At 49.5% G+C, this 27,433-nt stretch overlaps 1 protein-coding gene across 3 annotated transcripts in view; it reads left to right on the forward strand.

Moving 5' to 3' along the window:
- Window positions 1-22,207, forward strand: part of ptar1 (protein prenyltransferase alpha subunit repeat containing 1) — a 46,639-nt gene extending 24,432 nt beyond the window's left edge. For 2 of the 3 annotated variants that reach the window (XM_072517396.1, XM_072517397.1), the window contains 3 exons: window positions 1,561-1,774; window positions 3,762-4,084; window positions 15,854-22,207. In XM_072517396.1, coding sequence (XP_072373497.1) covers window positions 1,561-1,774; window positions 3,762-4,084; window positions 15,854-16,193 — 877 coding nt within the window. In that variant the 3' untranslated portion in view covers window positions 16,194-22,207. Of the gene's footprint in view, window positions 1-1,560; window positions 1,775-3,761; window positions 4,085-4,804; window positions 4,975-15,853 lie in introns of those variants that run through there. The other variant, XM_072517398.1, reaches the window with a different exon arrangement.
- Window positions 22,208-27,433: the final 5,226 nt, after the last annotated feature.

Raw genomic sequence — 27,433 nt, forward strand, 5'->3', positions numbered from 1 at the left:
GGGTGGGTGGTGGGTGTTTGTGTGGATTGTTTGTTTGTGTGTTGTGGGCAATTATAATGGAAAATGCTGGCTGGAAGAAACGGATGCAAGACTTTAAAATTTGTATTGATACATATTTATTAAATATTATATTTAGATGTGTTTTTAAAATGTGTCTAATTGTGGCACTGAAATGGAGTATATAGAATCACAGTATTTTACAACATGGGAGACCATTCAGCCTATTGAGACTATGCTGGGACTTTGAAGAGCAATCCAGTTAGTCCTACATCATCGCTCTTTGCCCAAATACCTACAATTCTTCTCCTTCACGTATTTATGGAATTCTCCTTTTGATGCTCCGATTGAATCTCTATCCACCATTCTAACTACTCAGTGAATTAATTACCAAAAGACGTCTTTCCTTGTGTTGCCTCTGGTCCTTCTGCCGATCCCCTTAAATACGGGGCAGGACAGTAGCACAAGTGGATATCACTGTGGCTTCACAGCGCCAGGGTCCCAGGTTCGATTCCCCGCTGGGTCACTGTCTGTGCGGAGTCTGCACGTTCTCCCCGTGTCTGCGTGGGTTTCCTCCGGGTGCTCCGGTTTCCTCCCACAAGTCCAAAGATGTGCAGGTTAGGTGGATTGGCCATGATAAATAGCCCTTAGTGACCAAAAAGGTTAGGTGGGGTTATTGGGTTACGGGGATAGGGTGGAAGTGAGGGCTTGAATGGGTCGGTGCAGACTCGATGGGCTGAATGGCCTCCTTCTGCACTGTATGTTCTATGTGTCCTCGGGTTATCGAGTCTTCAGCCAGTGGATGCCATTTTTCCTTACTTGCTCCTATCAAAATGCTTCATGACTTTAAACACTATCTGTCAAACCTCCTCTTAACCCTCTCTGCTTTGAGGAGAAGCAAGCTTATCCGAGTCTGACTACATAACTGTTTCCTTATACAGGTTTTACTGCTTCGCTTTTGTACATTCTGCCTTGAATAGCTCCGATCAGTGTGACTCACCTGAGGAAGGAGCAGTGCTCCGAAAGCTAGTGACTCAAAACAAACCTGTTGGACTCTAACCTGGTGCTGTAAGACTTCTTACTGTGCCCACCCCAGTCCAATGCCGGCATCTCCGCATCTTTGATTTAATACAGCAAAGAATTCCCGTGTGTTTTATTGACTGTCCTCCACCTTCATCAAAAACAGAATAAAGCACTCCCAAGTCCCCGCACCTCCTTACACCCACTTTAAAATTGTACACTTTATCGTGCATAAGCTTACATTTGGGTGGGAAGAATGAATGTTATTAATAATAATAATAATAATAATTAGTTGCTTATTGGCACAAGTCGGCTTCGATGAAGTTACTGTGAAAAGCCCCTAGTCGCCACATTCCGGCGCCTGTTCGGGGTGGCCGGTACGGGAATTGAACCCGCGCTGCTGGCATTGTTCTGCATTACAAGCCAGCTGGTTAGCCCACTGTGCTAAACCAGCCCCGATAGTTTGAGGGTAAGTTAGCACTGTGCTTATTCGCTTTCCTAACACGAGTGTGTGTGTGTTGTGTGTCATCTTCCTCCCTAAAGACGCTGGGTGTTTCAGAAGGTCGTCCAGGAAATCTGCCTTCTGAATTCGAGGAACGGCGTTAACTCGGGAATGCTATCGACCGATCAAATGTATCGAATAATTCAGGATGAGATGGCTGTCTGCTCCTCAGCTGCTGGAAGGTATCCAAGCAATTACAATGCCTGGTCCCATCGCATCTGGATCTTGCAGCATGTGGCAAAGTGCAATCTTAAGGTACGTTCGTTAATCCTTGTCGCCAGCCACGAGGGTACCTGCAGTGCGGAAACGAGCCATTCAGTCCAGCTGAGTGTGTGCTCGTATTCCTTCTCCGAGTGACCCTCCTCGCTGCCCGTCTTATCCCTCGCCCCGTCGGCAGATCCTCCTATTCCTTTCTCCCTCCAGTCTCTCGCCTTAATTGCGATTCACCCTCTGAGAGTGAGCTCCACATTCACACCTCTCTTGTGCGTAAAGACGTTTCGCCTGAATCCCCCGATTGGAATTAATAATAATAACCGCTTATTGTCACAAGTAGGCTTCGATGAAGTTACCGTGTAAAGCCCTTAGTCGCCACATTCCGGCGCCTGTTCGGGGAGGCCGGTACGGGAATTGAACCCGCGCTGCTGGCCTTGTTCTGCATTACAAGCCAGCTGTTTAGCCCACTGTGCTAAACCAGCCCCTAAGAATAATAATAATCTTTTATTGTCTCAAGTATGAAGTTACTGTGTAAAGCCCTTAGTCGCCACATTCCGGCGCCTGTTCGGGGAGGCCGGTACGGGAATGGAACCCGCGCTGCTGGCCTTGTTCTGCATCACAAACCAGCTTTGTGACTCTTGCCTGGAGCTTAAAAACAGAAAATTCCGGAAGTACTCGGCAGGTCAGGCAGAATCTGCCGGCAGAGAAACAATTAACGTTTCAAATCTGTGACCTTTCATCAGAACTCCCTGGGCGGCACTGTGGTTCGCACTGCTGCCTCACAGCGCCAGGGACCCGGGTTCGATTCCCGGCTTGGGTCACTGTCTGTGCGGAGTCTGCCCCCCCCCCCCCCCCCGTGTCTGTGTGGGTTTCCTCCCACAGATGGTGCAGGTTAGGTGGATTGGCCAGGGTAAAATTGTCCCCTTCGTGCCCAAAAGGGTAGGTGGGGTTACAGGGATGGGGCGGGGGTGTGGGCCTGGGTAGGGTGCTCATTCAGAGGGTCGGTGCAGGCTTGATGGGCCGAACGGCCTCCTTCTGCACTGTAGAGATCCTATGGTCACAAAGTGAAACGTTAACACTGTTTTTCGTTCCACATGGGCTGCCAAACTGGTGGATTATTTCCAACATTTTCTGTTTTTATTTCCAATATCTCACTTCTGCAGTATTTTGTTTTTGGATCTTGTCTTCGTGCCCATTTTTGGTGTCTTATGGGTGGAAATATCTACCTTGTCAAATGCCTTTCCTGATCTTTAAAGATCAGGGGCGGGATTCTCCGCAAACTGGCGCGATGTCCGCTACCCGGCGCCAAAAACAGCGTGGATCACTCCGGCGTCGGGCCGCCCCAAAGGTGCGGAGGTCTTCGCACCTTGAGGGGCTAGGTCCGCGCCGGAGTGGTTTGCGCTCCGCCGGCTGGCGGGAAAGGTCTTTGGCGCCATGGCCAGCCGGCGCCGAAAGGACTTCGCCGGGCGACGCATACGCGGAAGCGCCAGCGGCTGCTGACGTCATCCCCGCGCATGCGCAGGGGAGGGGGTCTCTTCCGCCTCTGCCATAGTGAAGACCATGGCTAAGGCGGAAGAAGAAGAGTGCCCCCACGACACAGGCCCGCCCGAGGATCGGTGGGCCCTGATCGCGGGCCAGGCCACCGTGGGGGCACCCCCCCGGGGCCAGATCGCCCCACGCACCCCCCCCAGGACCCCAGAGCCTGCCCGCGCCGCCTTGTCCCGCCGTTCAAAAGGTGGTTTAATCCACGACGGCTGGAGAGGGTTGACAGCGGCGGGACTTCGGCCCATCGCGGGCCGGAGAATCGCCGGGGGTGGGCCCGCCGACCGGCGCGGCGCGATTCCCGCCCCCGCCGAATCTCTGGTGGCGGAGAATTCGGGGACAAACGGCGGGGGCGGGATTCACGCCGGCCCCCGGCAATTCTCTGACCTGGTGGGGGGTCGGAGAATCGCGCCCAAGGTCACCGTCTCCTCCATCAAAAAAGAGCCCTAGCCTGTTTGTTTTAATACTTGTTCTATTTTGTCCTCAGATCCTCCTCGATGAATTGTCCAACACCAAGTACTGGGTGTCCACCCACGTCTCTGACCACAGCGGCTTCCATTATCGTCAGTTCCTGCTGAAGTCAGTGGCGGGCAACTCGAGGGGTCCGGCTGTTGCCAACGCTGGGGCGGGGTTCTCGAGGAAGCCTTCAAGTAAAGACCACTGCACCAGTCTTCCCATGCACGTGAAGCAGGAAGGCGCATCTGCGGACACGCACGCTATCGATGTGCCCCTCATGATTGAAGAGGAGATGGAGCTTTGCACTGACCTGATTGAGTCATACCCGGGTCACGAGGCACTCTGGTCTCACAGGTATGCCTTCCATGAACCATTTCTCCTCGGGTTTTAGTTCTCCGAGGTTACGGTGATCTGATCTGCTGGAAGAGAGCGGGGGAACAAAGAGGCACAAAATGCCAGACTTTGTTTTGCGGTGGTTGGATCCTTTCCGTTGTAGTCAGGGCCCGGGGAGCGAAGTCGCCTTTCGCAACCTCTGAAGTGCTTTACAGCCGATGGAATATTTTTGAAGTGTGGTCACTGTTACGATGTAGGGAACACCGGCAACCGATTTGTACACAGCGAGGTCCCACAGATGGTAATGTGATGCCGACCAGATAATCCGTCAGGTTATGGTGAAGTGGTATGAATATTCTCCACGGCACCGGGGAGAATATCTCTGCCCTTCCTCGGAATCGGGCATAAGAATTGGGAGCAGGAGTTGGCCATTCGGCCCCTCGAGCCTGCTCCTCCGATCAATCAGATCACAGCTGATCGGATTGTGGTCTCAACTCCGCTCCCCCCCCCCCCCCCCATGACCCTCGACTCCCTCGGACATCAAAAACCTGTCCACCTCATTCTTGAATATATTCAACGACCCGGCTTCCACTGCCTTCACAGCCTAAAGACCCTCGCAAAGCAGAAATTCCTCCTCGCATCCCTCTTAAACGGGAGTACCCTTATTTGGAACCTATACCAACCTGTACTCGATTCCCCACTCGGGTCAAGTCCTCTCAGGATTGTTTGTGTTTCCATTAGATTCCTCTAAACGGCGATGAACCTTGGCCCAACCTGCTTCACCTTTCAACCCAGTGAACCTTCTGTGAACTGCATCCAATGCATGCAAATCCCTCAAAGAAGGAGACCGGCACACCAGTTGTGGACTCAACAATGCCCTATACATTCGAAGCAAGACTTCCCGGCACCTTGTATTCTATCCCATTTCATTAAAGGTCAACTTTCCATTTGCCTTCCCAATTGGCTGCATGCTAACTTTTTGATTCATTTGATGACCATGAAACCATTGTCAATCTGCTTCACTAATGTCCTTCAGGGAGGGAAATTGCCGTCCTTACCTGGCCTGGCCTACATGTGACTGCAGATCCCAGAGCAATGTGGTTGACTTGTTTAAAAAATGTATTTTAGTACAGACATGAATTGAAACAGGTTACAACCCTGGGGCAGCACGGTAGCACAATTGCTTCACAGCTCCAGGGTCCCAGGTTCGATTCCGGCTTGGGTCACTGTCTGTGCGGAGTCTGCACATCCTCCCCGTGTGTGCGTGGGTTTCCTCCGGGTGCTCCGGTTTCCTCCCACAGCCCAAAGACGTGCAGGTTAGGTGGATTGGCCATGCTAAATTGCCCTTAGTGTCCAAAAGTCTTCATTGCCTTATTTTTTGACAGTTGCCCTCTCTCTGGGGTCTTCACTCAGTTTCCTGTCCATAATCGCTTGTTCCCACTTGTGGTTGCTGCTTTAAGTGCATTGCCACTTTAAATGGATTACCTCTTTAAGACTGTGTAGTAATACTTTTCCCCCCACACAGACTGTAGTTGCTTGAATACAGTTCGCTTCCCTTTGCAGATGTATTCTATCAGTCAGGTACAGAGAGTGTTCTGAGCTGTTTCTTTCTTTTTGAACTGCAGCAATTCTTTGCCTTTGATCCAAATTCCTTCAGCACGGTAGCACAGTGGTTAGCACTGTGGCTTCACAGCGCCAGGGTCCCAGGTTCGATTCCCCGCTGGGTCACTGTCTGTGCGGAGTCTGCACGTTCTCCCCGTGTCTGCGTGGGTTTCCTCCGGGTGCTCCCGGTTTCCTCCCACAGTCCAAAGATGTGCAGGTTAGGTGGATTGGCCATGATAAATTGCCCTTGGTGACCAAAATTGCCCTTAGTATTGGGTGGGGTTACTGGGTTATGGGGATAGGGTGGAGGTGTTGACCTTGGGTAGGGTGCTCTTTCCAAGAGCCGGTGCAGACTCGATGGGCCGAATGGCGGCCTCCTGCACTGTAAATTCTATTCTATGAAAACCCATAAACACCCCGGGAAGCATACTTCCTAGCAATCAACTATACAGTCTGTACAAATCTTTTCACTTTTTTTCACCCCTTCTCCCCACTCCTCCACCACCCCCCCCCCCCCCCAACCCGCTGCGACGAACAGCTCCTCAAACACGGTCACAAACGTCCCCCACCTTTTCTCAAACCCCCCTGCAGAGCCCCTTAACTCATACTTTATCTTCTCTAACCACAGGAAGTCGTACAGGTCACCCAACCAAGCTGCTACCCCCGGTGGCGATGCCGACCGCCACTCCGGCAAAATTCACCGCCGTGTAATCAGAGAGGCGAAGGCCACGACATCGGCCTTCCTCCTGTCTGGGGCTCTGGGCGTGATTTAACCGCCGCACTGCGCCTGGCACGGATCTGGGCACGCCGGCTAAATAGCTGGAAAGGCCAAAGCCGAGATTTGTTTGGGTGGGGGCTGGTGACGATCAGTGTGCTGTCTCACCTGTCGAACTCCCGATGGCGAGATCGGGATCTCACCCAAATGTGGCACGCATATCATTAACCCCAATTTGGATTAATTTCAATCTCATTAATGTTTGTTTCTGCCAAAGCCTGACTCCTGTCACTCTGCTGACCGCGCCTCACACCCACCCTCGGAATGGGGGCTGGAGACCGTGCAAGACTGTGCTCGAGTGGGCTGGGGGGACTGTGCTTGAGTGGTCTGGGGGGGAGCCGCGGTCAACTGGGGGTGGGGTGCAGACAGGCCCGCTGTGAAGATTAATGTGACAGAGGCTTCACCTGTATCAGGTGTGACATGTTTTCATAGTGAACATTTGACATTTCCATTCCCCCTCGCTACAGATAGACCCCAGACCCCCCCACCTCCCCCTTGTCCACTCAGTGATCCTCTCCCTTCTGGATCTTTCGTGGTCTAGTGCTCTGTCTAGGTGTGCCCCCTGGATGCAGATCAGAGGTGGAGGCAGCCTGCTGCTTTCCACGCCCTGTGGCCTTCGATGCCCTTGGCGGACGTCCTCTGGAGGCGCTGTAGCCGGAGGGCCATGGCTGATGTACCGGTAGCACTCTGTCCTGCCCGCTGCCCTTGAGATGCGCCGGTGTCAGGAGTGGGGTGGGGGGGGGGGGATTCAGAGTTTGGGCAGCACGGTGGCACAGTGGTTAGCACTGCTGCCTCACGGGGGGGGGGGGGGGGGATTCAGAGTTTGGGCAGCACGGTGGCACAGTGGTTAGCACTGCTGCCTCACAGCTTCAGGGACCTGGGTTCAAATCCGACCTATGGGAGGGGCAGCTGGAGTGAGCTCCAGGAGCCTCTGCCAGCCCTGGCGCCGCCCCAGTGTCTGCACCATGGTGTTGATGCCCTCAGCGATTCTCTGCAGTGCCTTGGCAATGTCCACCTGTGTCTCCCTCAGCAAGTGGGACATGATTTTGAGGTCGTCACAGACTGAGCCTGCCTTGGGCACCACCACGCAAGGTGCTGACCTCGTGCTCCAGGCTTTCCACTGCGGTCGCCACCTCGGTGCCGTGCATTGTCGGCATCGTCTCCAGCACCCATAGCCTTTGGGACTCCTCCAATCGGCTGTGCTGGAATGTTGCTGACATCGCCTCCTGACTCTCGCGGCCATGTCCTTATTGCGTCAGCTCTGGGATAACTTTGCGCAGAAGCTCAGCGTCTCACTGGGCCTCAGCTGTGCCCTGGGACCCCAGCAGGCCTCTGACTGATGTCTCCCTTGGATGTTCCTGCCTCCACCTGATGTACGTCAGCAGCAGTGTGGTGCTCACCAGACTGTGCCCCAGAACCCTGTCCACTAATGTCGCCCACAGAGGTGTGTGTCTCTGTGCTGCTGGAGGGTGGGGGTGACAGCTGTGAGACATCAATGGTGTTCTCCTTGGAGCTCTCCTCCGAGGTGGTCTCTTGGGTGCCGGGGGGGGGGGGGGGGAACACAACTCTGGATGGTCCTACCTCATCAGATGGATATCCTGGAGAGTATAGACATGTGGTCAGTGAGAGGGGAGGGTCATTCTGTCTGACATGAACATCTCACTTAAGACAGGTCATCTGGGTGAAGGGGCAGGGGATCCTCACCTCTGTGACACAGGCCAACCTTGCTGCTGGTGACTGCTCGCTCCTCGACCACCCCCACGATCTCCAGAGCCCATTCCTCATATGGGGTGAAGAATCTCTGGTATTCCTCTCCTCGTCTTGGCCCTTTCCCGCTTATTATAGGCTATCTTCTCCAGTGCGGACAAAGGGAGAGGGCATTGTAAGCTGCACACTTGCTGGATCAGGGAGTCTCCAGCAGGTGGCATGTGTGAGCACCGCAACTGGACATGAAGGGGTTGTGCTGGTGAGTGCCAGGGGTGCTGAGGAACAAGCATGATGAACGGATGTAGGGAAGGGTGTGAGGTGTCAGGCAGTGATTTGTGTGAGGGTGGTTGGCCATTTGAGGGGTTACAGGCGGAACTGATGCCAGGAGAGGGACGGTCACTTACCCTTGCAGCATCAGTGGAGGTTGTTGATCATCTTCCGACATTGGACGGTGGTCCTCCTGGTCATGCTGCCCGCACTGACAGCCGCTACCACTGCCTCCCAGGCGGTATGGGTGACCCTGCTGCTGGGTGTCCGACCCCCTCGGGAGACCAGGATGCCCCGTCTCTCATCAACGGTGCCGGGTTGTCTAGCCAGATTGGTATCCCCCAAGCGAGGAGCAGCTCTGCGCGCTGCCACACTTGTGTGCTGACTGGGAGTGAGTCGTGAGGGAGCGCTTAAAAGCCCTTGTTAGCGGCGAGACTGGCGAATCAGACGGTGAGACAGCCAGTAATGGTGAGAATCTCGAGGGGGCTCATTTCCAGCACTAAGTGCCGTTAAATACGGGTCGTGATCTCGCCAACTAGGGCCATCGAGAAACACCGGCCGATCGCGCCCAGAATGACACTTGGGAAACGTTTCCGTTAAATCACTTCCTCTGTCTGCCCTGTCAGGCGGACATAGTCGGTTACTTGGCCATGATTTTGAAGAAGAGCAGGGCGGTTCTCCCAGGTTCCTCCACCAACGTCACATTATGTGGTCGTTGTCGCATTGCAGTTTGTGAGAACTAACTTGCTGTGGACAAATTAACTGCTGTGTTTCCCTTGTGAGGGTGACTGCATCTTGAAAGTATTTGGCTTCCATTAGCTTTCGAGCACTTTGGGATGTCCTGTCCTGAAAGGCACGATAGAAACAAAAGCCTTTTTTTTTTTAAAAGCGGTTTGCTTTTAGGTCAGTAATTCACATCTGACCAGAATTGTAACTGTTATGCTTTGCCGCTAGATGGCGCCAGTGACAAACTCTCACTCTGTTACATTTAACCCTGTGTTTTTTATTTAATTCTGAAACCCACACTAAATGATCGAACGTGCTTCAACACCGAATAGTAGACACTCAGTCTCACAAACAGCAGGAGGAAGCCATAAAGCCTCTACTAGCTCGTAGTTATCCAATAAGTTCCACTCCCCTGTAGTGTTGAAATGCCGTTCCCTATCATGTATTTTCTCTGGTTCTTGTGCCAATTGCCTTAAATTTACATAATAATACATAATATAATTTGTCCCATTAATCCTCATTGATCTCTGCGACATCTGTACGGTTGGATCCAGTAATGCACTTTGTTATTTCAACAAGAATGGAAATACATTGAGCTCCCTGACCAAAGAGCTTAAAGCTGAATTTCAGCTTCTTTGAATGAAGAGGGGATCTTTTAATAGTTTGCACTCCTTTGAGTATGTGCCGGAAGCAAAGGTGTACATTTGTAGGGGGGATATCTTGTGCACAGCACCTTCCAAACACTATTCCTCGACCACCTAGAAGGACAAGGGCAGCAGACACACGGGGACACCACCACCTGCCAGCCACCCTCCGAGCCACACACCACCCAGACCTGGATATGTATCGGCCGTTCTTTCACTGTCACTGGGTCAAAATCCTGGAACTCCCTCCCTAACAGCACAGTGGGTGTACCTACGGGACTGTTCCCCGGGACTGATGTCTGTGATCCGGTACAATTGCCAAGAAAGGGCTGGGGCCGTTGTGCGGGCTGATGGGAGGTTTGTTTTGCAGAGACAGTGATAACCCTGCCTTACATAGAACATACAGTGCAGAAAATGAAATGAAAATCGCTTATTGTCACAAGTAGGCTTCAAATGAAGTTACTGTGAAAAGCCCCTAGTCGCCACATTCCGGCGCCTGTTCGGGGAGACTGATACGGGAATTGAGTCGTGCTGCTGGCCTGCCTTGGTCTGCTTTCAAAGCCAGCGATTGAGGCCATTCGGCCCATTGAGTCTGCACCGACCCACTTAAGCCCTCACTTCCACCCTATCTCCGTAACCCAATAACCCCTCCTCACCTTTTTGGTCACTAAGGGCAATTTATCGTGGCCAATCCACCTAACCTGCACGTCTTTGGACTGTCGGAGGAAACCGGAGCGCCCGGAGGAAACCCACGCAGACACGGGGAGAACGTGCAGACTCCGCACAGACTGTGACCCAGCGGGGAATTGGCCACACGGGAGTCCCAGCCCCTCTCCCCGAATGCCGGAGGCGCAAGGAAGAGTGCAACCTTCGGAATTGCATAAACGCGAAAGGGGAAAGAATTGGTCTTCGACCAAACGTACAAAATGATCATGGTAGGAAAAGACCGGCTGTAACTGCTCCTTCAAGCTCACCCTACCCTACTACTTTCCACTCTCCCGTAGTCATGTGATCTCCCGAGAGGCAAAAACCACGAGGCCCCAAAGGCGGGTAAATGCCCAAATCCCTCTCCGGCCCCGGCTCAGGTGATTGAAACCGGGTGCGAGGGAATCTAATATCAAGTGCCCCGTTCACAAAGACACTGGCCTTTTCTGGGGACATTACCTGTGCCCCAGACAGGAACCGGTCCACCTCCCTCTTCACGACCGAGAGCCCGCACGCGCTGCATCAGCTGGTAATACCTTCCGGGTGCCAGTCTCTGGGGGAAAAGAAGCACCTGCCAATACCTGGCTCCCATCACAAGTGTTGACCCGTGGTATGGACCAGATGAGTTTGCTGAGGAGTTACATGGGACCGTCACTGACGGTGTGACTGGGTAAAAAGTTTCCGACGTGCTTTATTTGAACGTAAGTGGGGAATGTGAACCGATGGAGCAGACCTCTCCTGGGTTACGATGATTTTTGGTGAGATACCAATAGTGATCATTTGTTTGCCGCATGTGTGTTCCGTGAAAGGACCCAAATACTGAAGGTGATGGAAATCTGAAATGTGTGGAGAGAGAACCCAGTTACCGTTTCGCGATGATGACCGCCCATCATCATGGGTATTTTTGTAAGGGCCCCGAAGAATCCAGCACGAGTTTTAAGGATACAAAATAATAAAGTTTATTTACTATAACAATATATACATAGCAGTAGCAGTAACTTCCCTTGCTACCTTCTCCTTCCTCTTGGTTCCTGGACTGGCCAGCTTATTTATAGTAGGAGTTTCTCCGCCCCCCTCATTGGGGAAGTTCATACTCCCATAGGATTGTGGGATAATCATTAGTCCCCAGCCAATCGTCAGTAGGCAGGTTATAACATCCCTCCCCCCCAAAGTCCAAGGAATCCACCGTAGGCCCTGGCGAAGGGAGGCGTCGAACTCGTTTGGCCGCAGGCCGGACGCCATTTGCACGCGGCGCTTCCGTGATGAACGGCGCGGTTGTACATCCACGGCCTGTGGACCCGAGGATTCCCCCTCTGATTCATCCTGTGTCTCCATCTCGGAGTCAGAGTCTGCTGCCTCCGTCATGTCAGCGTCTCTGTCCCCATTCGGTCCCTTCATGACCTGCGCAGGCTTTGAGTGAGGCACCAGTGGAAGATTTGGAGGACTACCTTCCCTTGTTTCTGGTCTTTGCCGCTGTTGAACTGAGCTCCGGGGGCGGGGAATCTTTTGCGGGGATGATCTTCTGGACCGGACGTGGTCTACATGTTTTTGCTGGAGACGACCCTGGGCTTGCACTTGGTACGATATAGGGCCCGTTTGGCGAAAGATTACCCCAGGAACCCATTGGGCACCACCAGCAAAATTCCGCACGAATACTGGGTCACCGGGCGCAAACTGCCGAATCGGACGATGCTGAGACAATCCCGGTCCCTGCCGTTCTTGTGTGCGGCGTACTTTTGCGCCAATGTCCGGGAAGACCATACTAAGGCGGGTGCGAAGTCTCCGGCCCATTAGGAGTTCTGCGAGAGCTACCCCAGTCACTGTATGGGGGGGTGGTCCTGTACGTAAACAAAAACCGAGCCAGTCTCATGTCCATTGATCCGGAAGACTGCTTCTTTTGCCTGAAATACGCACTTTGTGTGACGTAAACGGACTCCAGCCTCCGAAAGGCGTTTAAGGACAGCCTCCAGATTTTCCAAATGCTCTTGCTCCAACGTCCCTGTAATCAACACGTCATCTAGGTAGACAGCCACACGTGGTAAACCTCTCAAAATGCCCTCCATAACACGTTGAAAAATTGCGCAGGCAGAGGATACTCCAAAGGGCAACCGTGTATATTCATACAGGCCCCGGTGTGTGTTAATTGTTACATATGGTCGGGAGGCAGGGTCCAGCTCCAACTGCAGGTAGGCGTGACTCATATCTAATTTTGTGAATGAGAGTCCGCCTGCAAGTTTCGCGTAGAGATCCTCTATGCGAGGCATTGGGTATCGGTCGAGTCGGGAAACTGTATTCACTGTAAGTTTATAGTCGCCACACAAGCGAACTGTGGCATCTGGCTTCATTACTGGCACAATTGGTGCTGCCCAGTCAGCAAAACGGACAGGCCTGATAATACCCAAACTCTCCAAACGAGTGAGCTCCCCTTCTACCTTCTCGAGCAAAGCGTAAGGCACTGGGCGCGCCCGGAAATAGCGCGGTGTGGCTCCTGGTTCAACTTGGATACAGGCTACGGCCCCTTTTATTTTCCCCAGACCAGGCTGGAATACCTCTGGGTATCGTCCTAGCACCTCAGTCAACCCTCCAGAAACTGTTTGGAGGATGTGCTGCCATTGCAACCGCAAATGGCGCAACCAGTCCCGACCCAACAGGCTGGGCCCATGGCCACGCACTACAATAAGTGGGAAACGCCCCTCCTGGTGTCCATAGACAACAGGGGTCATTGTAGTTCCTGCAATGTCCAGTGGTTCTCCCGTGTAGGTGGCCAACCTGGCCTGTGAGTCAGTTAGTGTAAGGGTCTGTATACCCTGCTTGATGCGGTCGAATGTCCTCTGGGCGATCACGGAGACCGCTGCGCCAGTATCCAACTCCATCTCCAGCGGGTGGCCATTGACCCGTACTGTCACCTTAATGGGGGCCACACGGGGAGCTGCCACACAATGCAGCTGCAGGCAGTCGTCCTCCGTCTCCACGTCCTCAGGAGTGGTCGCCGCAGGTTCATCCACATGGAAGGTACGGCCTCTGGGCTGGTCCCAGTTACGGCCCCTGGGCTGGTCCCAGTTTCGGTCGGAACGACGGCGCCTCTGGCGTCCCCAGGACCGCCGTCCGCGACGGGGTCGGCGCCTACAAGTCTGACACAGACATGGCTCCTCATCCATTGGCTCTGGAGAAGGCTCCCTTCGGGGAGGAATGTCCGATGGCCACTGGCGTCGGTCTGGTCGTTGCCTCGCCCAAGGTACCGCAGGAGTGCAGGGGGACGTTTTTGGGCGGAAAGGGTTTCGCCCCAAGGCATGCACTTCCATTCCCTGTAGCTCCTGTACTCCTCGCTCTGCGCTCTCTCGGGACAAGACTATTTGTATTGCCTGTTGAAAAGTCAATGTTGGCTCCGCTAACAACTTTCTCTGGGTGGCCGCATTGTTAATACCGCAAACCAAACGGTCGCGTAACATTTCTGACAAGGTCTCACCATAGTCACAGTATTCCGCAATCCCGCGTAGCCTGGATAAAAAAATCGGCAAGGGATTCTCCAGGGGTCCTCTCAGCGGTATTAAACCGGTAACGCTGGACTATCGTGGACGGGGTTGGGTTAAAGTGTTGCCCCACTATATTCACAAGTTCGTCAAACGTTTTGGTGTCCGGCACAGCTGGGTACGCAAGGCTCCTAATCACCCCAAACGTATGCGGGCCGCAGGCGGTGAGCAATATGACCACCTGGCGCTCGTTTTCAGTGATATTGTTTGCCCGGAAATAGTAACGCATCCGTTGCGTGTACTGGTTCCAGCTTTCCAGCGCAGCATCAAAAACATCCAAACGTCCGTACAGAGGCATGGTATAATAGAAAACAACTTCCAACCTGTATCCAACAAAAATCCAGGGAGGTGGCTTCAGCAGTGTAGACAGCTATTCACTTTAACCCTCGTCGCCAGTTTTGTAAGGGCCCCGAAAAATCCAGCACGAGTTTTAAGGATACAAAATAATAAAGTTTATTTACTATAACAATATATACGTAGCAGTAACTTCCCTTGCTACCTTCTCCTTCCTCTTGGTTCCTGGACTGGCCAGCTTATTTATAGTAGGAGTTTCTCCGCCCCCCTCATTGGGGAAGTTCATACTCCCATAGGATTGTGGGATAATCATTAGTCCCCAGCCAATCGTCAGTAGGCAGGTTATAACAGGTATGTTTGGAGATGTAACAGGAGTTAATCGGGCGGGGAGGTGGGGAGAGGGGCAAAGAACCAAAGAGAAGGTGTGTGATCGGCTGGAAGGCCAGAGAGCGTAAATTACACACGGGTGATTTATGAGGTATGGAACAATGATGAAGTTAAATATTAGTTTTGTTGTCTTTCTATTTTAGTTGAACACCTGAAGTAAGTTTTTATTTTAAAAAACAGAGTTTGAAATTGTAATATTAATTGGAGGTGGTTGGTGACGTTGGTGCTGGGGACCCGGTCGCCGCCTTTGCCAGCCCTGATGAGGTCTGTGGTGGGAATGCTGCCAATTGAGACTCTCGTCGTTGAGCATTAATTGGCCACTCAAGATTCTCCTCCACCCCGCGATCAAGTCGGGTGCAGGCCTCTGATTGGTGGGACTTTCACCCTGGGGCATGTTGAGTGTCTGACTGGCACGTAAGGCTGCGGACCTTTCCAGAAAGGGCGTCAGCCCCCGATATACCCATAAGAGTCCAACCATAATGACTTTGGTTCCGCCTTTACACTTGAGCATTGTTTGTTTGTATTTCATGTGGTAACTTCCAGCTATCCAACAAAGGCCTTCCAGTTTCAAATTGTGCCCAGGGCTGTGGCCCTAATTCCCATCGCTCCGTCTTTCGTGAGCTTGCCTTCAGCTGCCTAAACTCTGGAATTCCCTCCCTAACCTTCTCCATCTCTCACTTCGCCCTTCAAATGTTGCTCAAAACCTGCCTCTTGACCAAGCGTCTGGTCACTTGTCTGAATATCTTGTGTGACTCGGTGCCAAATATGTCATATTCTTCTAATGTTATTTAGGAACTATATGTTCATGCTTATGTATATTTGTAGAGTGCCACATCACGCCCGCAGTACGGTCCGAGTATTGAACTCACCATGTACCAGTTTGCAGCACATGGTTTGATCTGAAAATGCACAGGATGAAACTCCTATGTTTGGGTTTAAAAGTGTGGTTATATAGAACTTCTGGAAGCCACAAGACATAACATCTTGCAAAGTGCCTTGAGATGTTTTACTACATTAGAGGTGTTATCTAAATGACAGCAGTTGTCATAAGTGATCCATTTATATTTGCCGCGGGGAGCTAATGATTTGATAAGTAATTACCGAACTCCCCTATCGGATGTGGGAATCAGCTGCTTTCCCTTTTCTCTTGCAGGAGGTCTGTCTTTTACCTCTGGCACTGCTGGAACAGGGATCGTCTCCAGGTCCTGTCGGACAGCAGCAACAGGAGCGAGGGGACGAAGGACAATGTTCAGATGGCCACCGCGGGCAGTTACTCCGCACGGGGCATCGACGGCGATGCCGTGGCCGACCGGGCCAAGCAAGGCTACACGCAGGATATCAAGCGCCTCAAACGTGGGCCTTCGCTAGACTTGCACAGCTTGCTAGAAGAACACCGATTCATTGACGCAATCCTAGCCGGTTGCACTAATTTAGAGCAAGCCAGATTTGCTACTGCTTACAGAAAATGGTTAGACATGGTCATCGGTCAGTAGTTGAGTTTAGTTTGAGTGTATTTAATTTGGTCTTAAATCCATTTCCTTGACACAGGATTCTGTTTTGAGCAGCTATGTTGCATGACACTTTTTTTTAATAAGAGAAAATTCATACCTTGAGTTCAATTTAAAGGGGGTATTAACTGGAACTGATCCTTTTTTTTAAAGCTACAATTTGTGGAAGCTTCTTAGACAAACCGAATTGAAGAGGAAAATCTGCAAACTGAGATGTGACAAACAGCTTATTTGCAAACTTCAGTGTTAGAGAGGGACTTCTCATTTTACATATGAAAATATCCACCTAACCTTGTGCATTAGCCATTTTTATCCCTTGTGTGCATAAACGATCAACAATTTTTTTTCTTTGTAAATATAATTGAAACCCTGCAAGTGTTCTGCATTTGTTTTTCCCGAACTACCCAGCAGGAAATCGGGCTTGATGCTTTTGAGGTTTTTAGTTCACTCCCACTAGTTAGTTTAACTTATCACCATGCAGTTTACATTCAGAATCGAGAATGGTTTATGTTGAGTTAATCGGACAATTAAATGAGGAGGCATGCTAGAGGCAACGGCAAACCCAGTTTGTTTGTTGAATTTGTCCCATAATTTGCCTTGTAAATAATTCAACTGGAAAATTGGTGGGGCTATATTGGCACGGATAGAGAGATTGGTTAACTAACTGAAAACAGGGAATCGGGATACATGAGCCATTTTTTGGGTTGGCAAACCATAATTAGTTGTGGGGGGTGGGGGTCCCCACAGGGCAGTGCTGGTGCGGCAACTACAATCAATATCAGTGACTTGGAGGAAGGGACTGAGGGCTGGATTCTTCTGCCCCGCCCGCCGCAGGATCGCCACGGGCGGGTTGCGGACCACGTAACGGTCCATTGACCTCGGGCGGGAATATCCGGTCAGCGGGCGGGTGCGACAGGAGAATCCCCCCCCCCCCCCCCCCCCCCCCCCGAATGTGTGGGTGGCTAAAGTTGCCGACGACTCCCAAGGCAGGGTTGTCTAGAAGAGGTAAAGAGTCTACAAGGGGATGTAGATGGGTTAGGCGAGTGGGCAAAATACTTGGCAGCAGGGGTATTCACTTTGGAAAGGTGGGGGGGGGGGCAGAAAAGCAAGACATCTCTTTGGAATTCTCTACCCCGGAGTGCTGTGGGGGCTGGGTTCTTGAATATGTTCAAGGCTGAAGCAGTCAGATCTTTGAACTAGAGAGGAATATGTGGGGAACTGACAGGAAAGCGAGGGTCAGATCTAATTGAATGGCAGAGCAAACTCGAGATCTATGTCCTACTTCTGTCCCTAATTCTTATGTAGCATTAATGCAAAATGATGGTCCCATGGTAAAGAATATAAGTAATAACAAACTACCTGCCAAGTTATTGATTATCTCTCTCATGGCGTGCAATTGTTTCTCCTTTTCAATTCAATCCAGACGCGACTTTTTTTTAAAAATTGGCATCTCCCTGTTGAGATAATATTGTGAGGTATTTAAAGATCCATTTTTAGTTAATCTTTTACAGCAGCACAGTGAGCAACAAGTGCTTCTTTTCTGGAACAGTGCTATGCTGATGTATCCTGTGGCACACTTGGCCAGTTGCAATCTTCTTTGCAAGAGGGGACATTTTTGCTACTGGCCATCAGGCTGACGTAACTGACCTTGTCCAAAGCCACACTTAACCCAAAGGTGGAACAAGTTAAAAGAAAATCTATCCTGGAATAAAAAGCTGCTTTTGCATTAAAGGCTATGTGTGACCTTATTACCGTCACCATCAGGAAATCTATCCTTCCCTGATCTGGCCTACATGTAACTTCAGACCCACAGCGATGTGGCTGACTCTGAGTTGCCTTAGCAACCCACTCCATTCAAGGTACGGTCAATGAATGCTGCCCTTGCCACCAATGCCCACATCCCAATAAATAATTTTTTTTTTAAACTTCCGAGTGTCACAAATTGCGGCCGGTGGAGTGGAGAAACAAGAACTAAGATACGCTTTGGAGTCATGATCGCTTGTCTTTCTTACCCAGCTTGAAAGAAGATTCCAAGCGTTGCTCTCTTCCCTCCCCAACCCCATCAAATCAACATGCTGTAGAATCATAGAAAGATACAGCAGAGAAAGGAGGCCTCTTGGCCTCTCATAACTGTGTCTAGTCTTTGGGGCAGAATTAGGCCACTCGGCCCATTGAATCTGCTGTTCCGCCATTCAATCGTGGTTAATATTTTTCCCATCCCCATTCTCCTGCCTTCTACCCATAACCCCTGATCCCCTTATTCATCAAGAACCTATCTATCTCTGTCTTAAAGACACTCAGTGACTTCCTCCTCATCTCTGTTTTAAAGGATCGTCCCTTCAGTCTGAGATTGTGTCCTCTGGTTCTAGTTTTTCCGACAAGTGGAAACATCCTCTCCACGTCCACTCTACACAGGCCTCGCAGTATCCTGTAAGTTTCAATGAGATCCCCCCTCATCCTTCTAAACTCCAACGAGTACAGACCCAGACTCCTCAACCGCTCCTCATATGACAAGCAATCCAGTTAGTCCCACTATACCTCTTTCTCACCCCCCAACACCTTCCCACTCCCTTCCTCTAAAAGCCCTAGCAATTTGGCCCTTTCAAGTATTTATCCAGTTCCTTTATTTTGAAGTTTACTATTGCATCTGCTTCCACTGCCCTTTCTGGCTGTGCGTTCCAGAACATCATAATTCCCTGTGTTTATATAGAAATAAATATTTCCTCCTCTCTCTCTCTCTCTCTCTCTCTCTCTCTCTCTTTGCCTTAAGTTTACATAATTTGAACACTAACATTTCCATCGCTAATCCTGAATGAGCGCGTTGGTCTCTGAAAAGTTAGCTTGTTGAATTTCGGTGTTTCGCCTTACGGACAAAAAGACAGAACTCTCACTCCCCAAAGGGACCTTTTTTTTTAAAAAGAAAACTTGAATTTCAGATCCTTGCAAAGGAGAGAGGTTCTTCCAATAATAGAGGTATTATTTTGCACAATTCTGAACATAGGAATATAATGGTAGCATATATCTTATCTAGAAGACACTACAGAACCCTCTTTAAATCCTCGACCATAATTTCCGTAAGACTATTAAATGGTCATTTTCAAAAATGCTTATTTTAAACATGAGCAAATCTAAATTCTCAGGTGTTGTGACTGCTTAAGTAGCTGATTCTGACTTTGCCCCCTCTGTTCTGCAACGAGCATACAATTGCGATACGTTCCAACAACCGAGCAAAACCGAATTGCTGTGCAAGACGTTCAAATTATTGTCTTTTTGCACAACATGCATCCAGAAAGATGTATGGGTCGAGAACAAGATGGTTGAGTATAAATAAGTGTGTGGGCCAGATTGGTGAAGCTTACTTTAAAGTCAACCCAACTCGTAAACTTGCCTTGTTTAAGTTATCTTTTTTTTAAATAAAAAAACCTATTTTGGGTCAAAACAAATGAAGATTACTGAGATTAAAAAGCAGATTTGTGGCTCCAGTCTGGACTGATTCGATGTGAATAGCCTACCCCTTGCCTCGTGTCTCGAAACTAGACTAGCAAGAATAAATCACATGGCACTGCAAAGCGCCGGTGTAGAAAGTGCTGTGAAATGACTGAATCAAGAGTTTCTATCTGCGTGATAGAAACACGGCGAGGTGGATCATTAGCTCGCAGTGCTAATAGTAAATGTTGGGATTTAAGTGTAACATCTTGGCCAGAATTCTCTGGCCGTTGGAATTCTCTGTTCTGCCCGCAGCGCGCCCCGCTCACGGGTTTTCCAGTGGCGTGGGGCTTCTCCAGTGAGAAATCCCATTGACAAATGGCAGGACGAGACGATCCCGCCTCCAGTGCGCGGCGCGCCACCAAAAAACACGCGGCTGGGGGACCGTAGAATCCCGCCCCTTGTATCTGTTAAACGTTTTCGTACAGGCCCAATATCGTTATATAATTTAAACGATCTCACATAAACTACATTCAACAACAGAAAATTCATTGATGCCAAGTATTTCCAGCATTCTCTGGTTTTTGTTTCATGTTTCCAGCATCTGCAGTATTTTACCGCTTCTGTAATTGTTTGTTTGTGTGTGATCGTTCCAATGATGACTCAATGTAGCAAACTATTTCCCCCCCCCCCCCCCCCCCCCCCCCCCGGCCTAACGTTGTTTTCAAAGGACTTTTTCTTGCCAATATCGTCTTGTTCTTGAGATCGACAGCAATGTCTGAATGATTTTTTTTCTTTTAAAGTCACCCGTCCTTTTGACTTTCGTACATTTCTGTAGGGTAACATGAGCCGCATCATGCAGTCCATCTGTACAATTTCTGAAGACGTACTTCAATGAGATTATTTTGTTTGTATGGATCTTTGAGATAATAAAGAAGCAATATTGAAAGAAACCTCATTCACTAATTTAGTACTGTAAAGAAATTGGAAATTAATAGATCTCGGCCGCTTTACGGTATTAAACTGTGCATTCTGCATTTACAATACTGGAAAATGATGCCACATTTTCTTTTGCTTGTCAAAGAGGTAGCAGTTTTGCCTTTTGTTGGAACCCAGTTTTGGAAGTGTTTTTCTGTGGTGTTAATTACATTGAAAAGTTCACCTTAAAAGTTGATGTATATCTTTTAATGAAGTTGATGCGCTTTTAACGTTCGCTGACTTTCGAAGAGTTGCATTTTCCTTCAAATATAAACTCATGTTAACATTTTCTACAAACCTTTAAGATACATTATGGGAGCATTACAGCTGCCTTGCGATTTAGTAACAACACTCTTTTATCTACATAGAGAATTCCTATTGTTCATGGGGGTGCGAGAAAGGTGGGTGGACGAGGAAGAGGGACCAAGTGTGGTTCAGGTCCCTCCCCAGAAGAAGGTCAGTAGAAGGGCAATGTCAATAGTTGAATTAACCACAGGCTGTTTGGAGCAGAGAGCCGTGTACTGGGGAGTTTAAACAAAGAGAAAAGCAGAAAATGCTGGATAAACTCAGCAGGTCAGGCAGCATCTGTGCGGAGAGGGAAGCAGAGTTAACGTTTCAGGCCAGTGATCTTCCATCAGAGCTGAAAGAGGCTGGATGCGACGGTGTCAAGTGGGGGAGGAAGAAGCTGAAGATTTGGGATTCTTCATTTCTGGGGTTGTATCTAGCCAGGCCCGTTAAGGCTGAAAGGCAGGAGAGATTAAATGACAAGAAAGGGATAATGAAGCCTGGCAAAAAACAGCGAGGGTAATGGGACGAGACACGAAAGCTGTCTGGAAAAGAATGGAAACAAGTGGTACCAATTTGACATGGGAACCAGTGTTGAGTCTGGAGGGTAAATGTCGAATTGAAAGATGGGAATTGTTTCCCCCCCCCCAAGCTAGGTTAGCGAAATGTAACTTTCACTCGAACCAACTCCAGATCTTCCTGCTAATATTTAAGAAACAAAACCTGATAAATACAGTTTGTAGAAGAAAGAGTCTTTGGAAGAGCTGAAAGAGGATAGTTTTAGAGCTTGATTTGGAGGTCTTTGTTTGAGGAATGAATTCAAGTCTGCAGATGAGGAAACGGTTTGTTTAAGCCAATAAATGATCCCATTGGCGCAAATGCTTCCAGTCAGATCTGTTTAGTTCCACCAACTGCCCACACGAGGTCCTGGTAACTGTGGCCAAGCACATTATATGTTTTGAGTAATGCTGTATGCTAGTCATGTTCCAGTACTGGAAAGACGGGAAATTCTGTACAAACAGCCTCGAAATACAATAGTCCTATGCAAGAGGTTTTGTTATAGCTGTCATCCTGTGTGTGTGTGCCATGGAGTGGCACAGAATGCTATAGTGCTGCTCTGTTTAAAATTAGCAATGTTATATGGTAGTGGCATTCGTTATTTATTGTTAGATGTGTTTTATACCTGTACACAGATTCAAAATCCATATTTGGAAAGTGATGTAGTTATTACGCTGAATTGTAAATTAACTTCCTATTTATTCTGTAGTGGAGATGCTTTTAATAAAAATGTTCTCTGTATCTACTTGTAACTAATGGTCTTGTTGTAATTATGTAAGTGCTTTAAGATGTAATCTGTTGAAAGCTTTTGAGATGGTTTCCTCATAATAATTGTACATGAGTATTACAGAACGATACCCTAAAGCATTGATACTTCATTGATTCTGCAGCAGCAATTGCAATATTTCATCAGTCAGGCTGAAACCATAAAACTACTTCTGGGAGGGAGGCAGTAATTCATGCCTGCATGGCTTTGGTTTCTTCCAACTTTTAGTAAAGTCTTGTCAACATATTTTATAGCCCTTCTTCTTCAATTCCAGCCCTCCTTGCTGAGAACCTTTGATGGCACCTGACCAAATCAAGTGTTACTCTAAAGGTCGCCCGGGTTTCACAAAATGTTGCCGGAAAGATTAAGTTTGCTGCATTGGACTGCAAAATAGGTGACAACAATCTGAGTCACGTGGGATGTAGGTGTCGCCGGCTAGGCCAGCATTTGTTGCCCATTCTTAGTCGCCCTCGCGAAGGCGGTGGTGAATTGCCTTCTAGAACCTTTGCAGTGAGTGGTGGAGGTACACCTACGTCACTATTGGGGAGGGAGTTCCAAGATTTTGATCCGGTGACCGTGAAGGAATGGGGATAGAGTTCCAAGTCAGGATGATGTGTCACTTGGAGGGAGAACTGCATGTGGCGGTGTTCCCCATGTGTCTGCTGCCGTTGTCCAATGTTGTCTGGCCGTGGGTTTGGAAGGTGCTGTCACAGGAACCTTGGTGAGCTGCTGCAGGACATCCTGTAGATGTTGCCACTTTGAATCGATGCTGAGGGAGTGGGATGTCTCTTGAGGGCAGATGAGCTCTCAAATCAAGCGGGCTTCTTTATCCTGGACGGTGTCGCACTTCGGGTGTTGGTGGAGCTGCACACATCCAGGCAAGTGGAGAATATTCCATCACGCTCCTCATTTGTGCCTTGGAGATGACGATCGAGCTTTGGGGAGTCCGGATTTAGCGCACTCTGCCCTTAGTTCCTATGTTCCTACTTCTACCGCTGAGTTTAGTCTCAACACAAAGCAGAAATGTAATTATTTTCTTCTGTTTGAGAGAATGTTAGGATCTACATCCATCCATGGCATTGACAGAATCCAATCTTGAACTATTACTGAATGGCTACTTTTCTCATTAAAATAAACGAGGAGAAGAAGAGAGCCCCGTAGGGGATAGCTTATTCTCCTCTTCATAAATCAGTGGTGAGGAGATGATTTGTCTAGTTGCTGTTGTGTGTTAGATAAATCCTAATGAGGCACTGGGACAAAATGTGTTCAGTGTCGCTACAAAACTCTCTATATCCATATTATTTTTTAGGCCAATACAGATCATGCTTACCTGGGAATATCAACATTCCTGGTTGGTGTAATACTTCCTAACCAGGCTGGCACAAACATGGAACGTGCGGCACGGACATGAACAGAACTGGTCAATGCTGATGTGAATGCTTCATATGAACCTCCTCCCATCCATCTTCACCTCGATACTCTCAGCATATCTTTCTCCCATTGGTTCCTTCCCCAGTTTCTCCCTGTAGCCATCTAAGATGGCCACCTGCAAAGGACCATGGGACTGATGGCCTATGTGTATCTAAAACACAGGTAACCAGACCTGACTAAAACCCCCTCTCATTTACATTTTAATGCTCCATTTTCCCAGGACAATAGAACTCCAAACAAGCAACCGGCACAGCCACAGACTGATCAGCGCCACTCCCCTTACTCAGAAAGCACAACTGCCAAGGTCAATGACCGCTAAGGACCCGCCCGGCTACCAAGGCACCCGCCCCTTTATTGGCCAAAATCGAAGAGAGCGATCAGAGCCCTGTCGAACTATTGGGTCCAAGGTTAAGGATCACCCCAAAGAGCACAGCCATGTGTTCTGTCTTTTTTGGACCCGGCCTGTGCCAGCCAATTGCAGCAGGAACAGCCAGCCAAGTTCAAGACCAACGATCGCTACCTGACGGATGAGCCCAACAGAGACAGATCCACTTTCTTCGAACCAGCCAAATGAAATCCAGCTAAAGGCCTTATCCATTTGCACAGTGCCGGTCACCCTGAAGTTAAGTATAGGTTATTGTAGCTGATAGGAAAAGTTTAACTCATAGTAGATATTGTATTTGCATGTTGAGATAACTCTTGTGTATGTAAATAAACCATCTTTTGAACCAACTAACTAGTGTGGTTATTTGATCGATATAAGGGAAGGCTTGTGGTTCACCGAGATACATAGAAATACCCACAGTATTGACGATGCTGTTGGGATCGAAACAGCAACATCCCCAAATCCTTCAATGCTGTTCGCCTCAAGTACTCCCTGTGGGTCATTTTATTTCTAGGATAGGCAATGTACTCAAGTCAAAATAGGACGCTTCTGATTAGCACCTTCAACCCTGAGATGGAGGAGCTGGCAACACTTCTGCTTCAGTTTAGTTAAGTGTCCTATTGGCACATATTTTAAATTCACTTACGGGATGTGGGTGTCGCTGGCTAGACCCGCATTTATTGCCTATCTCTAGTTGCCCTTGAGAAAGTGGTGGTGGTGAGCTGCTTTCTTGAACCGCTGCAGTCCACATGGTGTAGGTACACCCATGATGCTGTTAGGGAGGGAGTTCCAGGATTTTGACCCAGTGACAGTGAAGGAACGACCGATATATTTCCAAGTCAGGGTGGTGAGTGACTTGGAGGGGAACCTCCAGGTGGTGGGGATCCCAGGTATCTGCTGCTCTTGTCCTAGATGGCAGTAGTCATTGGTTTAGAAAGTGTTGCCGATGCAGTGCGGGTCCTATAGACCCATTTCATTATTGAACGTGGACGCCAAATTGTTGGCAACGGTACTGGCATCGAGGATAGAAGACTGTGTCCCGGGGGTGGTTGACGAAGACCAGACAGGGTTCGTAAAAGGGAGACAACTGAATGTTAACGTGCGACGACTATTAGGGGTGATAATGATGCCCCCAGTGGAGGGGGAGGCAGAGATAGTGGCGGCAATGGACGCAGAGAAGGCATTTGATAGGGTGGAGTGGGAGTATTTATGGGAAGTGTTAAGGAGGTTTGGGTTCGGGAACGGGTTTATTAGCTGGGTTAGACTTCTTTATGGGGCTCCAACGGCAAGCGTAGTTACAGGTCGACATAGATCGGAGTATTTCCGACTATATAGGGGAACAAGACAGGGATGCCCGCTGTCTCCATTGTTGTTAGCGTTGGCAATTGAACCTCTGGCCATGGCGTTGAGAGACTCCAGGAAATGGAGAGGGGTGATTAGAGGGGGAGAAGAACACCGAGTCTCGTTATACGCGGATGACCTATTGTTATACGTGTCGGACCCAGCGGGGGGGATGATAGAGGTTATGCAAATTTTGAGGGGGTTCGGGGATTTCTTGGGGTATAGGCTAAACATGGGGAAGAGTGAATTATTTGTGATACATCCAGGGGACCAGAGTAGAGAGATAGAAGGCTTGCCTCTAAGGAAAGTGGAAAGAAACTTCCGATACCTGGGGATTCAGATCGCTAGGAGCTGGGGAACCTTGCACAGACTTAATCTGACTCGGCTGGTAGAACAAATGGAGGAGGACTTCAAGAGGTGGGACATGCAGCCTCTATCGCTGGCGGGCAGGGTGCAAGCAATTAAGATGATGGTCCTCCCGAGGTTCTTATTTGTATTTCAATGTCTCCCTATACTAATCACCAAGACCTTTTTTAATAAAATAGACAGGAGCATCACGAGCTTCGTGTGGGCAGGGAAAGTTCCGAGAGTAAGGAGGGGATTCCTTCAGCGTAGTAGGGACAGAGGAGGATTGGCACTACCGAACTTGGGCGATTACTATTGGGCCGCCAATGTGGCAATGATACGTAAATGGATGATGGAGGGTGAGGGAGCGGCGTGGAAAAGACTGGAGAGAAAGTCCTGTAAAGGGACGAGTTTAGAGGCGCTGGTGACGGCGCTGCTACCGTTCTCACCTAAAAAGTTTACCACGAACCCGGTGGTGGCGGCAACATTGAATATCTGGGGACAGTGGAGGCGACAGAGAGGGGTGCGGGGAGCCCTGGTGGGGTCCCCAATCAGGAACAACCATAGGTCCACCCCAGGAAGAATGGATGGAGGATTTCAGAGCTGGTACCAGTTGGGAATTAGGAGGGTGGGAGATTTATTTATAGATGGGACTTTTGCGAGCTTGGGAGCATTGGAGGAAAAGTATAAGTTGCCCCGGGGAAATTTCTTGAGGTATATGCAGGTGAGGGCGTTTACTCAACAACAGGTGAGGGAATTTCCGTTGGTTCCAACACAGGGGATACAGGACAGGGTGCTTTCAGGGGTGTGGGTCGGAGAGGGCAAGGTATCAGAGATTTACCGAGAGATGAGGGAAGAGGGGGAGGAGTCGGTGGGCGAACTAAAAGGAAAGTGGGAAGAAGAACTAGGGGAGGAGATAGAGGAGGGTATGTGGGCTGATGCCCTAAGCAGGGTAAATTCCTCTTCCTCATGCGCCAGGCTTAGCCTGATTCAATTTAAGGTGCTACATAGAGCACACATAACGGGAGCAAAATTGAGCAGGTTCTTTGGAGTGGAGGACAAATGTGGGAGGTGTGGCGGGAGCCCGGCAAACCATGCACATATGTTTTAGGCATGCCCGGCACTGGAAGGGTATTGGAAGGGAGTGACGGGAGTGATTTCGCAGGTGGTGAAGGCCCGGGTCAAACCAGGCTGGGGGTTAGCTCTATTTGGAGTTGCGGAAGAGCCGGGAGTGCAGGAGGCGAAAGAGGCCGACGTTGTGGCCTTTGCGTCCCTAGTAGCCCGGCGCAGGATCCTACTCATGTGGAAGGAGGTGAAACCCCCCGGACTGGAGGCCTGGGTAAATGATATGGCGGGGTTCATTAAACTGGAGCAGATAAAGTTTGCCCTGAGAGGATCGGCTCAAGGGTTCACCAGGCGGTGGCAGCCATTTCTCGACTACCTAGGGGAACATTAGAGGGAAGACAGATGACCAGCAGCAGCAACCCAGGGGGAAGGCGGGGGGGGGGGGGGGGGGGGAGGGGGGAGGGGGGGGGTTAGTTTAGTTTAGGTCAAAAGATAATGGGGTTTTGTTACTTGTGTATTGTTAAAAATTTCTGTATTGTTATTGTTGCGTTTGCTTTGTAAGAGGGGAAAAATTGTTTGGGAAAAAAATTTCAATAAAATATATTTTTTTTAAAAAAGAACAAATACATCTACACTATATCATTT

Source organism: Scyliorhinus torazame, chromosome 9 (assembly GCF_047496885.1).
Source record: "Scyliorhinus torazame isolate Kashiwa2021f chromosome 9, sScyTor2.1, whole genome shotgun sequence".
NCBI lineage: Eukaryota > Metazoa > Chordata > Chondrichthyes > Carcharhiniformes > Scyliorhinidae > Scyliorhinus > Scyliorhinus torazame.